Source organism: Notechis scutatus, chromosome 1 (assembly GCF_049901735.1).
Source record: "Notechis scutatus isolate UNSWTSFEM ecotype Mainland chromosome 1, rNotScu1.2, whole genome shotgun sequence".
Lineage (NCBI taxonomy): Eukaryota > Metazoa > Chordata > Lepidosauria > Squamata > Elapidae > Notechis > Notechis scutatus.
The window spans coordinates 224,420,895-224,433,468 of NC_142009.1; the positions used below are offsets into that span (position 1 = coordinate 224,420,895).

The following is a 12,574-nucleotide window of genomic DNA, read 5'->3' on the forward strand; positions in this document are numbered from 1 at the left end:
AATAAGATTACTTTAGTTTGGGGTACTTTTATGAAACAGCTTTTATATAAATACAATGTAACAAGTGACAAAGCTCATAAAGTAGCTCAAATTACTGACTACAGTTACTTCAGTGTATGATACTTACATTTTGCATATAGCCAGAGAATCTCTCTGCCGTAGCTGAAATTGAAGTTTTCACCTTCTTGAGTAGTTCTTTCTTTACTTCAGGGCTACATGAATCTTTTTTAGCAAGTAAATTGGTGAATCGTCTAGAAAAAAATACATGACAATATTTTGACATTAAAAAGCATGTTGGGGTTACCAGACATCTGGCAATTTTGTCTTCATGTCCTGTCTGACAGGCAGTACCTTAAAGTCAACTATTGTGGCTTTTGAAGTTATATACAAGCTTTCTGTTCCTGAGCACTTTTCTCCCACATTTCTTAATGAATGCTAACCACAAGTTAACAAGGTCAGCTTTGTGACCTTAATTAGTTGATTAGTACCCTCTGGCTGGGTTCTACCACAACCTGAAATTGGTAGGATCTTAATCAGTCACACACTGGAAGCTTTTACCTCCTAACCCACATTTGCCACATTCTTCCACTGAAAAGCCAGTCTTTCTGTTGCTGGAAAAAAATAATTTCATGCAGGCCTAAGAACTTTCATTTCTACACTCCTTTTCTAATTTTTGGCATGAACGCCAAGAAAGTTAAACAGCATGTCCTCCTTGATTCCTTTTTGTCCTCCTTTCTAAACTATCATGTCCTCCTTTGCCTATTAACATATCTGGTAACTCTAAGCAATGTTTAATTATAAAAATATCCTCCAAATTCCACTATCTTTGCAAACATGCTCAAAGGCAAGTAATTTTTGCTCTCAATTTTGCCATTATTCAAAAAGCTATTTATGTTTAATAGTACGATAGAGCTAGAACATCGCAATATATAGAAGACTGAAAACAAGTAACAAACAAACACCAAGAAAAGCTCAAAATTTGTTCTTGGTTGATACAATCCTTAACATCCTATAATTGCCTTTATAGGTTTTCAAAGTTTAGTTTTAAACAATCAAAAAGCAGCAGAGATTTCATAACAAAGCCAACTGATTTCAGGAAATATAACATTTTCCCTTTGCAGCATTATTAAAAAATGTTTTAAAAGTTGAAATAGGAACATCTCTTTTCAAGGAGTTTCACAATACTGAACGATCAACATTCTTGCATTTTCATCTCATTTTTATTTGTGTAGCTGGATTATATATAAAAGAAATACATTTCTATTTACTTTTGCGATTGTCAGATTATATTTCCAAGAAGGACAATGTATTTTAAGAGTTATAAATTGCATAAACCATTTGGATGCTTGAGATGATATTCATTAAAAAAATGTATTCCCCAAACTGATGCTTACCTGATCAACGCATTGAACGGAACTTTTTTCCATGGGATACTTTGCTTCAAAAGGTCATTAGCAAATGATTGAATTGAAAATAAAGACTGTAAAATAGCATTCATGTAACAAGTGTTTCCTAAATTTGTAAATCTGTGAAGAACAAGACATTAGGATCAAATTAAAATATTGGTAGCATTAATATAATTCACTACACAGGTTACATCATGCTTTCTTAGAAAATCTGCTATGGGTTGCCTAAACAACAACAGCAGGCTAGACAACACACTGAGAAAATGTAAATTAAATCTTCCTTGAAGACACAGCTGAGTGGTCCCTGGGGCAGCAAACCAAAGACCATAGAATAGCATAGGTCCCCCAGTCAATCTGTAGATGAGTGGAATACAGTCCTATCAGCAGCAAAGCTGCTGTGGGAGAATCAGAAAAGCAGGTATTCTGAAGCAGAGCTTGGAACAGCCAGGTCTAAAATTCTCACATTGCTCACCCAGAACTTGGCAGAAAGAGGGATAGCAGGAAGATACTGTATGGGAAAACTAAATAGCAAAGAGCTAAAAAAAAATGAGGAAGGGGGAAATCTATCTGATATTGACTAGTGGTCATTGCCTAGCTATCCTAATTACAAATATTTAATTTATTTATTTATATGTTTTAGAAATAAAAAAGGAAAACTCATTTGAGAAGACATTATAATTCTAACACTGTATTTGTGCATAAGCATGGTCCTTTCCTACTCATTATCTTAACAAGAAGGAAAGCAAACAGCACTTCCTGAAAATAAAGTGCTATAGAAAAGATAATAAAAATAACTGAATAAAGAAAATGCTGAGAAACCCGAAGTGAGTTTCTATTTCCTCAACAGTCAACTTAGCACATGTATACATAAAAAGAGATGTTGAAGATACAATAACCAACCCTTGTAACTGCTGCTGTGGATGAGTGGTAAGGGGGACTCGAGGCTTGTTCCATCCAGTGTAATCCTGATTAGATCTCAGTCTTTTGACAGAAAGAGGGGCTGGCTGAGAGAGAAAGCCTAAGCTTCTTTTGGCGGAAGGGTTCAATACATTAGACCTATAAAACAAGAGGGATAAAAACCCATTTCAAAGATGACAAAAATTATTACTACAATTATGGTTAGATTATGTGGTTAGATAAGCAAAGATGACACCTACAGAGAAATATCAAAGCAATAAAAGAAAAATATTGTACTTGCCTTAAAAGGTAAATTAGTTTTATTTTCATCTAGATAATTTAGTTGTAACAGGGGCCATCTTCAAATGTTATGAATAAAATGAGGGAAGCATATGAAGGAGTTTTTATCTAATAATTCTTGGTTGGGGTGCGACATGTTTTGAATTCAGCATTGCAAGTTCCTCACATAAAGCAGCCACAGATTTTTCAGATATGCTCAAAGAAGAGCTAATAATATACGGACAAGTTTTAAAAACTGATATATAAAAATAAACAACACAGTTTGGACTGAATCTAGCCAGTTGAAATAGCCGTTTGTGCAGCAATTGCCAAGTTCTCTGTTAGGTACATCTGTATCTGTTGATGGGACAATATTCTTCCTGAATGAACAGGTCTTTTTGGGAGTCCTAGGCTCCAGTTGGTGTTAATCGCACAGATGGCCTGGCATTTGTCTAGCTTCTGCCCTACATGAAGCAAAAGGACATGGTGACAATGTTTTATAACCCATCACCATTTGTGGGTACTACTGCACTAAGCTATACATGGGACTGCTTTTGAACATCACCTGGAAGATGCAATTGATACAAAATGAAACTGTCCCTATTGGAGAAAAGAGGTAAGAGTTGCCTCAGACAAGTGACACTAATGTTGTGAATGCTGCATCTGTTATCAATAGGTTTCCAAATGTAATTCAACATGCTGGTTTTAATCTTTAAAGCTCTACAAGGCTTGGGACCAAAATTCCTTTGAGACATTCTTCTGATAGGACTTATTTATTCTCTATGCTCATTTCAGGGGAACCTGAGGATACCACATAACAATAACTGGTTAAATGGTTCCTGGCAGGTCTAAATATCCATATAAAACCTTCCTCAAATTGCCCTCAATTCCTGGTGTCTAACTAAAGTTAACCATGTTGTTTTGACAGACCCAGTAGAGAAAAGATATGCTATTGTGTTTCCCAGTCTGGTTAATAACCCTCATTATCTCCTTAAGGGATACTAGGTCAACATTACTTAGCTTCTTCCTGGCACCTGCTGAGACTGAATATCTGTAGCTAGTCTTTTATACAATACTTGGAATGGCTTCTAGTATCCTAACCTAATTAAATCAGCTCACTTCTTGGCACCACAAAATGAAAAATATTCATTTTGGCAAGACTATTTTGATAAGCAGCAATATAAGATGATTTCACAGAAAACACAGATTCTTTGATGAATACAGCATTCTTATGATAAAGCATTTTAAAGGAGAGTAGCTCTTTGGTACCTACCTGTCCAAATTAGAATTACTAGCTGAATAATCCTTTGTGGAAGATCTGCTACCGTAAAATGAAGATGACTGTAAAGGCAAAACCCCTGGAAAGGAGACAGATACAACTTTTTGTAAAAACTTAAAGGCCAGCAATATCACTCAAACAAATATTCAATAATTCAAATGAGATTAAATTCAAATGAGATTCAGAATCATTTACTAAGCAAAGCAGAGACAGTTCTCAACAAAACTAAAATACTGGAAATTTATTTTGCAAACACCAAATTTCTCAAAATTCTATTCCCTGGCCAGTAGTATCACTTTTAATCCCTGTTTTCTTCTACTAATTATTATGTCATATTTCAGTTTTATTAGAATTTATTACCTGATCATTTATTTCAGGCAGCAGGATCATATCAATACGACCATATTAATCATATTCTTAGAAATAAGAAATGCATTAAATATTTTACATGCAACATCTTTAAAACCTGTCTAAGGCAGAACTTTTATATCATGTTACAGTATGGTTTTTCAAACTGGGTTCCCCAACCACTTGATGGGATTTAATAGATAATCAGAGTTGGAAGGGACCTTGTAGGTCATCTAGTCCAACCCCCCACCCAAGCGGGAGACCCTACACCATTTCTGACAAATGGCAGTCCAATCTCTTCTTGAAAGTCTCAAGTGATGGCGCATGAGAAACCATGGGGGGAAAGGTTCAGTTGAGCACAGCCAATTTTTAATCGACAGAACTCAGAGTCAGGGATTCTGAGAATATTTTTTTTTAAGTAACAGATTAATATGGCCTGAAAATTTGAAAATCCCTGTGTTAGAGTAGACCTGGGGAATACTTTCCCGATTTGGAAGCTGAAGTCCAATAGCAAAGGCATGGTCTCTTCAACTGGCATAGTTTATTAAGCACTTATTCTGTGACTTCATTTTCTATAAAATAGCTAATTTGTCTTAATTTGCAATTCACATGATGAGATAACATTAAAACTGAAACCTTCTAAATTTCTATTTTAGTACAGGATGCCTGATTCAGGATGAAGGTAGGAAACTTTGCTGTTTACTAAGGCCATTTTCTTATTAAAATTGAGAAGCAAAAATAATTTGCCACTGATGTAAATCAATGTGCTCTGTTGTTAATATTATTATAATTTATATGCCATCTGATTCTCAGTGACCCTGGGAGCTTCTAAAGAAATAATGACTTGGACTTTTATATTCTGAACTAATATATACAATTACATGTTAATTATTGACAATTATATAATTAGTAAACCAAATCCAAAATAATTCTACAATATTTTAAAATTAATTCTTAGAAAACCAACTAAGTACTGTCAAAAACAGTAGCATTTCTTTACCTGATATCCTGTTTTCTTCAGCCTGTTTCAAATTAATCTGCTTTTCTCTGCTATTGTGTAAAAATTTCCTTGATGGATCAGTCATGGCTTTGTTATTGCTATAGAGAAATACATGTGATCTTAATTGCATTATTTGTAAAATGTGGTAATATATTTTATTAATCATTTTATCATTTTCTGTAAGGCCTTTGAATACTAGCAGTAAGTCTAGGGAGATGTGGGCATTCTTGGTGGGGGTAGGAGTACCTTTGCTCATGAGTGTCTCATCCTGTTTTGATTCTGCAAGTTTAGAAGGAATAGGAAAATGGGTGAAAGTTCAAGGTACACAGTTGTGCTTTCTCATGGGACTTTCCAAACTTTCCCATGAGACTTTCCGTGGCTGTATGATCTCATCCTAGCAAGGTAACATCTGGGACTTTCCAAGATTGTGTGTTCTCATGCTGGTGAAGTAATCTCCTGTTGAGGTCATTGTTTTCTGAATATGCATACTGTATATTTGCTTGTGTTTTTTCTCAATAAATACTGCTACCTGAGTTCACTCAGGGCTGGCATTTTCTCAGAGACATTTCCCTGTGTCTCATTTCAAATGTCAGTCCACCATAAATGGTGACCCCGACGTGATAGCTTGAAGGCTATACGTTTCCCGCATCCTATACTCATCGTCGCGGACGCCGACTGGGCCCTCATCTTCTTCGCTGGACGAAGATAGATTCTTTTCGTGAGTATGGGGGAGATCTCTCGAAGGCTCAGAAAGAGCACATCAGGGAATTGAGAGGGATCATTGGGAATAGTTTTGGGTTTGGAATTGGCAGTAGGGGTTGTGCTGTAGGAAAGAAAGAAATTGAGGACTTACTACAGTATGTTTGGAAAAATATTAAGTCATATCCGGAGGGAGGTAGTATTAAAGTAGAGTCCTGGAAAAGATAGGAAATTTTTGCACGAGGAACCTCGTGCCCCTTCTTCAATTTTGTTAACCTGGAGGGTGATTATGGATGCGTTAGCTACTTATGAACAACCGCTCCTAGCACCCCCCAAAGAAGGTTTGCCGCTTTACCATGCGGTGCGTTTGTTGCCGCCGACGGCACCTCCAGATAAATCTGGGGACTGTCTGGCGCTAGAAATACTTTGTCAGAGGATAAGAGTTTACCTTTAAGGGTTCAGGTGGATGCAGTTACTGCAGCTATTCAAGAAGCAAAGAATAGAGGGGAACTATCAGGAGATGATTTGGTGGAGTTTGGAGTAGAAGTTCAACTTAATCCAGTAGAAATTGTCATGGATGCTGCGTTGAATCCGCAGCGGAGTGGAAGCCTTTACCTCTCAGGATTTTGAGGGAAGTTAAGCAAGCAGCAAAAAGAATATGGTGTTAGATCGCCATATACTCAGGCATTGTTAGAAGCAGTTGGTTATGGAAATAAAATGATTCCGGCTGACTGGAAAGCTCTGTTGAATATGATTTTAACTCCAGCTCAATATTTGGTGTTAGATCAGAAATGGAGACAGCTGGCAGTCCAGAGGGGAACAGCAAATGTTACCCCAGATCAGCTTTACGGAGCTGGTAATTTTACAACAGTGGAACAACAGAGAGATGGTATGCCTGATGAGGGGTTCGTTCTTCTCCCACAATTAATTTTTCAAGCTGTAGGGGCTCTCCCTGACGGCGAAGGTGGTGAGAAGACCTTTACTAACATCAAACAAGGGAACAATGAACCCTATGAAAATTTCATTAGCAGACTGAAATTGGCTATTGAAAGACAAATTGATAATCAATTAGCCCAGAAAGAGTTGCTTTTTAAGTTAGCAGTAGAACAAGCTAACAGATTGCAGAAAGATTTTAAATCCACTTGTAGCAAGTGGAGAGCGAAAATCGCGGATTTGATTAATGCATGTAGGAAGGTTGGGAGTCAGTCTTTTAACATGGAGACTTTAGCTTTGGCTTTACAAGCAGGACATGCTCAAAAGGGGAATTGTTTCAATTGTGGGAAGCCTGGACATTTTAAAGCGCAATGTCGGGCTCCTGGAGGAGGTCAAAGTCAGCAGAATAAGAGATCAATGGGACAGGGTGTTCATCCTAAATCAGTGTGCCCAAAATGTAAGAAAGGATACCATTGGGCATATCAGATGCTCCTACAGTTTTTACTGATGGAGGGAAAGTTTTTGGTGCTTGTGTTTGGAAAGATAAATCTGGAATTTGGCATACAAAAGTGACTTCAGAGCAGAAGTCTGCCCAGCAGGCAGAACTTGCTGCTGTAGTTTTGGCTTTTCAAAATTTTCACAATCAGGATTTTAATTTAATAGTGGATTCATTGTATGTGTATAATTTGTTACCCTTTGTAGCAGGTTCTTATTTGTCTCCTGGAATATCACCTGATATTTTAAGATTGCTTTTGCTGTTACAAGGATGTTTGGAGCAGTGTGTGAATGTGTGTTTTGTTGCTCACATGCCACGCTCAAGACCATGTTAACTAAATTAAATAAAAAAGGAGGGAAGCTCCTGGGGCTTCCGGCGATTCAAGATCAATTAAATCTAGCTTTGTATACTTTAAATTTTTTAAATTTGTCTGGTAACCCCCTGCGGCGCGGCCAGCAGGCATTTTTCTTCTCCTTCTACAGATGCGGTGAGACCTCGGGTGTTGGTGCGGTTTCTTCCGGATCCGGCATGGGTTCCTGCTGAGCTGATAACGTGGGGACGTGGTTATGCAGCAGTTGAACATCTTGGTCAAATTGGGGTTCCTGGTCGGTGTGTTCGACCTGATCATTCGCAGGCACCTGTGAAGGAAGTTTCGGAGGAGCAGGATGGCGCATCTGTGGTTCCTGATCCTGTTGATTCTGCCTAATCTGTCCTGGGCTGCTCGGGTGCGGAGAGAGCAGCGACAGCATGTTCAGCGTGCCGGAGATTTGGGCGATGATTTGTGGACAGATAATAATTACATTAAAGATTTGCGCACAACTGCCAAAAACTTGAACATCACCAATTGTTGGTTGTGTATGCACCTTCCTGGGAGAGTGGGAGAAGGACTAACATTGCATGGAGTGCCTTTTGAGGAAAAAGATTTAATAAAGAATGCAACCTGGAGAAAACAGTTGTCTTGTGCTACAACAGAGCAATTCCAGATGTTCAAGCAGAATCCGCAACAAGCGTGAGCTGAATCAGGTCTAACCATGGGAGGTAATCTATGGACACAAATTTCTCGAGGTCTTATCCCGCCTTTGGGAATTGCTATGAACTATAGGGATATTCATATTTTAAATAATTTTACTGTTGCTATGTTTAATGATACTATAAAGAATATTAAGATGATTAATGTAGAAATGTCTGAAATTCGTAAAGTTACTTTGCAAAATCGATATGCTTTAGATATTGTTAGCTGCTCAAGGAGGAGTTTGTGCTTTAATTCATTCGCATTGTTGTGTTTTTATACATAATTATGAGCCAAACATTACAAAGACTGTTCAGGACATGGAAGATCGTATTGCTCAGCATCAATCTGGAGCCGATGGGTTTAATGCATCATTCTGGGACAGTCTGTGGTCCTGGCTTCCTGATGGATCATGGTTTCGCTCCTTATTGCAAGGGGTTGTTATTATTATTGCTATATGTATCTTATTATGTTGTTTTATTCAATGTATTCCTAATCTATTACAAATGTGTACCTCAGTTTTCCGGCGTGTGGGATCAGGTCATGAGGGAACTGTGTACTATGCCACTAAAACACCCCCTATCTTTGAATAAATAAAAAAGGAGGGAATGTGGTAATATATTTTATTAATCATTTTATCATTTTCTGTAAGGCCTTTGAATACTAGCTGTAAGTCTAGGGAGATGTGGGCATTCTTGGTGGGGGTAGGAGTACCTTTGCTCATGAGTGTCTCATCCTGTTTTGATTCTGCAAGTTTAGAAGGAATAGGAAAATGGGTGAAAGTTCAAGGTACACAGTTGTGCTTTCTCATGGGACTTTCCAAACTTTCCCATGAGACTTTCCGTGGCTGTATGATCTCATCCTAGCAAGGTAACATCTGGGACTTTCCAAGATTGTGTGTTCTCATGCTGGTGAAGTAATCTCCTGTTGAGGTCATTGTTTTCTGAATATGCATACTGTATATTTGCTTGTGTTTTTTCTCAATAAATACTGCTACCTGAGTTCACTCAGGGCTGGCATTTTCTCAGAGACATTTCCCTGTGTCTCATTTCAAATGTCAGTCCACCATATAAAACACTATGCTATTTCAACTTGATATACTAATTCTTAAGTTTAAATTTATCTGTAGTCACAAATGGTTCTTTAAAACTTTCAGGCCTACAAAAAAATACACCCAAGTATAAATCTGCCTCTTTCAAACATTTACCAGTAATTTAGCTCAGCTTTAACCTCTCATCTCTGGGTTGTGTACAAATATGAAAACATAAAACTATATATAACATGTAAAAATAAGCAAAGATGGTTAAAATTCAATATTAAAGTTAATTAAAAGGCAGAGTAGGGCCTTCAGGGTGCTAACCAGCCCCACACTTCCATGCTCCTCTGTGAGCCCCAAGCAAAACATCAGAGCTTTAACTAGCACAACGAAGTACACAGAAAATACGCATGCATCCACACCCACCCACACACCCTCTCACACACACATATATACTCAATACTTAACTAAAATACCTAATAGTGAAAGTACAGAGAAAAAAAAAAGAATCAGAACTTAATAAAAACAAAAAACACACCTTGATGAATCATTTTCTTTAGGGTAATCTTCATTCATCTCAACTGCAGTGGGTGTCCTTTTCCTCCTTTCACTATTTCATAAAGGAAAAATAAACATCTGTTCATCCACAAGGAAAGAAAGATTTTTAACTTGAAAAATTAAAACAAAAAGCTTAAATACTTTTTTATTTATTATTAAATTTATTGGCCACCTGTCTTGCCGCAGGGCAACTCTAGAAATGGTTTCCAACATTTTCACATATATTCTAGACATTTCACTCCTACATAAAATCAAATTGCATGCACCTGAAAATCTATTTATTAATACACCTTTACAATCTATTCCTATTTCTACCATGAATACTGAAGTTGTGTTGCTTTTAAAGTTTTCATACCGATTTTCTAATAATCCATTTCTGTGGGGTGTGGAAGCAGCAGTAGCTGAAATATTAACTCTGCTGAAAGACATTCCAGTTACTGGAGAATTCTTAATTGATGCTCTTCCTGGGCTGACCAATACTTTACGAAATGAGGCTTCATCTTTATTTTCTGTAATCACTCTTCTAGGAGTCTAAAAAAATCAAAGAGAAAATGCTAAAATCAGTTGAAACATACTAATGGTGTGCAAAATACTTTGAAACAAACTAATTTCAAACCTGAGGTACCCATTTTTGATCTCATAGTTTTAAAAAGTGACAAAAATATTTCAAGATGACTGAAGCAGAAAATTCTGAAAATAAAACAGCTGATCATTCAAATTTGAAGTGTTTTACATTCTACAACTCATATCAGAAAGTAAAAATCAGGATTAGTGGAAGCCATCATGCAATAAATACAGAGTTTAAATTTGCATGAATCAGGGATTTGTTACAGTTGCAGTTTGCTTAACATTTATCTCTCATTTTCATCTGAACACGGTGAAAAAGGTTACTCAGAACTATAAGAAATAAAAAGCCTTGATGAATGTAGCTCTCTGTAATTTAAACAAGGGCTGCTCAGCTCTTTCTCTACTAGTTAAAGCAATAAGATTACTAACATGTCATCATGCCCAGAAAAACACCTTTCTATTAAGTTCAATACAAGTGGCAGCACCTGGAAAGTAAAGCAGAATTTGATTAGCTAGCATTTGGCAGACAACCGCTATAAATTCCAGAGCTACAGACTAGACTAGGAAATTTAAAAAGCACTCCACGGGAAAGTAATGGAAATTCACTTTCATGCTGCTGCTAAGAAACAATATAGGCATGTAGTCACCAGGATTAATAAATATTTTTACCCTCCTAATAAATATGTTGAGACCTTTCAATTGACCAATACCAGAGCCTGAGGTAGTTTCTCTCTCCCTCTCCCTACCTACCTACCATTCCCATAACCTTTAACCAAGCAAACGGCACATCATAGGACAACAATTTTTGAATGAAGGTACTTCAACTTACAGAATGTGTCCAAAATCTAGGAACTATGACTTCTCTGGAATTGAAATATAGCAAAATTTATTTTAAAAAAATATTTTGTGCTGGTGTTTGTGCTAAGTAATTCAACGGGCTATTTTTCAAGGCAGATACATCTCTGAACATATCACAACTTTTTTTTAGTGAAAGCAGTGTATAAGAAGTTCTGTCATTATTGGGCACTGAGGAATCTGGTAAGGAAATGTCTTTGAAAGAATGAGCCAATGGGTCATGGGTTGTCTAGTATACTACTAAAATACTCCTGTTTGTCTTGTATCAACTTTTCCTGTTATATTGGTGGCTCTTTGTTGATTCACCTGATTTGATTCCAGCTATCAAGTTCATTCAATTCATTGTGATCCTACAGTGTTATTTTTGCTATAAGTTCCCATTCTCTATTTCTTGATTTGAAATCTTTGTTTTTGACTTTGATCAAGACAACTATCTTCCCTCTCAGTAATTGCATCTGCTAAGTCCAATCATTTTAATGATCCTTAAATCAATGATTTTCATGGACAAACCATAAGCCACCCCATGAATACTGCTACTAAAACTTTAGGAAAACTATGACAACTAGATACAGTAGTTTTGACTTCAGTTTAGCTTCTCCATCACTATTATTAAACTTGCTGTGTAAGAAAATATATTTGGCTGTTTCTAGCTAACACTGCTCTGGAGTATGCCAACAGATAGCTGTGGCATTTTACTTAACTTAAAATTTCATGTGTATGTAATTTTATTTTGAAATTATCAAGAAAATAATGAGAATAGGTCAGCTGTTCTATTCCAAACACTGCTGTGCTTATATTCTTAAGTCTATAAATTCTAATCTCACCATTTTCACTGGAAACTGTTTTCCCAATAAATTTACTCATCCAACTGAATTATTTTCTTAAGACTTTCTTATTTTCCACTTTTAGTAAACATTAGATCCTTTTTTCTCCACTTTTTCTATCTTTAGTTGAAAATATTTAAGTCATGACTTTCATTACTCCACCAGTCTGATTCAAGCTACAATAATTAAACTGGAATCAAGAGTTTATCCACAAGACTTAAATCATTGGAAAGCTGGAGAACTGAATGCTTCCTATAAGTGCCTGGCTAAATAGAATTGCATAATGTTAGAAGATCCTTCTGATGGGCTTGAATATTGTATGTGCACAAAAACAAAACTAAATGTGATTGAAGAACGTGACTTTAAACAAGGGAGGGAGCTGTTTTAA

General features: G+C 36.7%; 1 protein-coding gene across 4 annotated transcripts in view; it reads right to left on the minus strand.

The window, feature by feature from the left end:
- Positions 1-12,574, minus strand: part of USP37 (ubiquitin specific peptidase 37) — a 43,584-nt gene that overhangs the window by 19,181 nt on the left and 11,829 nt on the right. For all 4 annotated transcript variants that reach the window (XM_026665535.2, XM_026665534.2, XM_087950380.1 and 1 more), the window contains exons 5-11: positions 10,296-10,471; positions 9,921-9,992; positions 5,210-5,307; positions 3,856-3,940; positions 2,307-2,462; positions 1,395-1,526; positions 128-251 (exon numbers count right to left, since the gene is read on the minus strand). In XM_026665535.2, the coding sequence (XP_026521320.1) occupies positions 128-251; positions 1,395-1,526; positions 2,307-2,462; positions 3,856-3,940; positions 5,210-5,307; positions 9,921-9,992; positions 10,296-10,471 (843 nt within the window). The remainder of the gene's footprint in view (positions 1-127; positions 252-1,394; positions 1,527-2,306; positions 2,463-3,855; positions 3,941-5,209; positions 5,308-9,920; positions 9,993-10,295; positions 10,472-12,574) is intronic.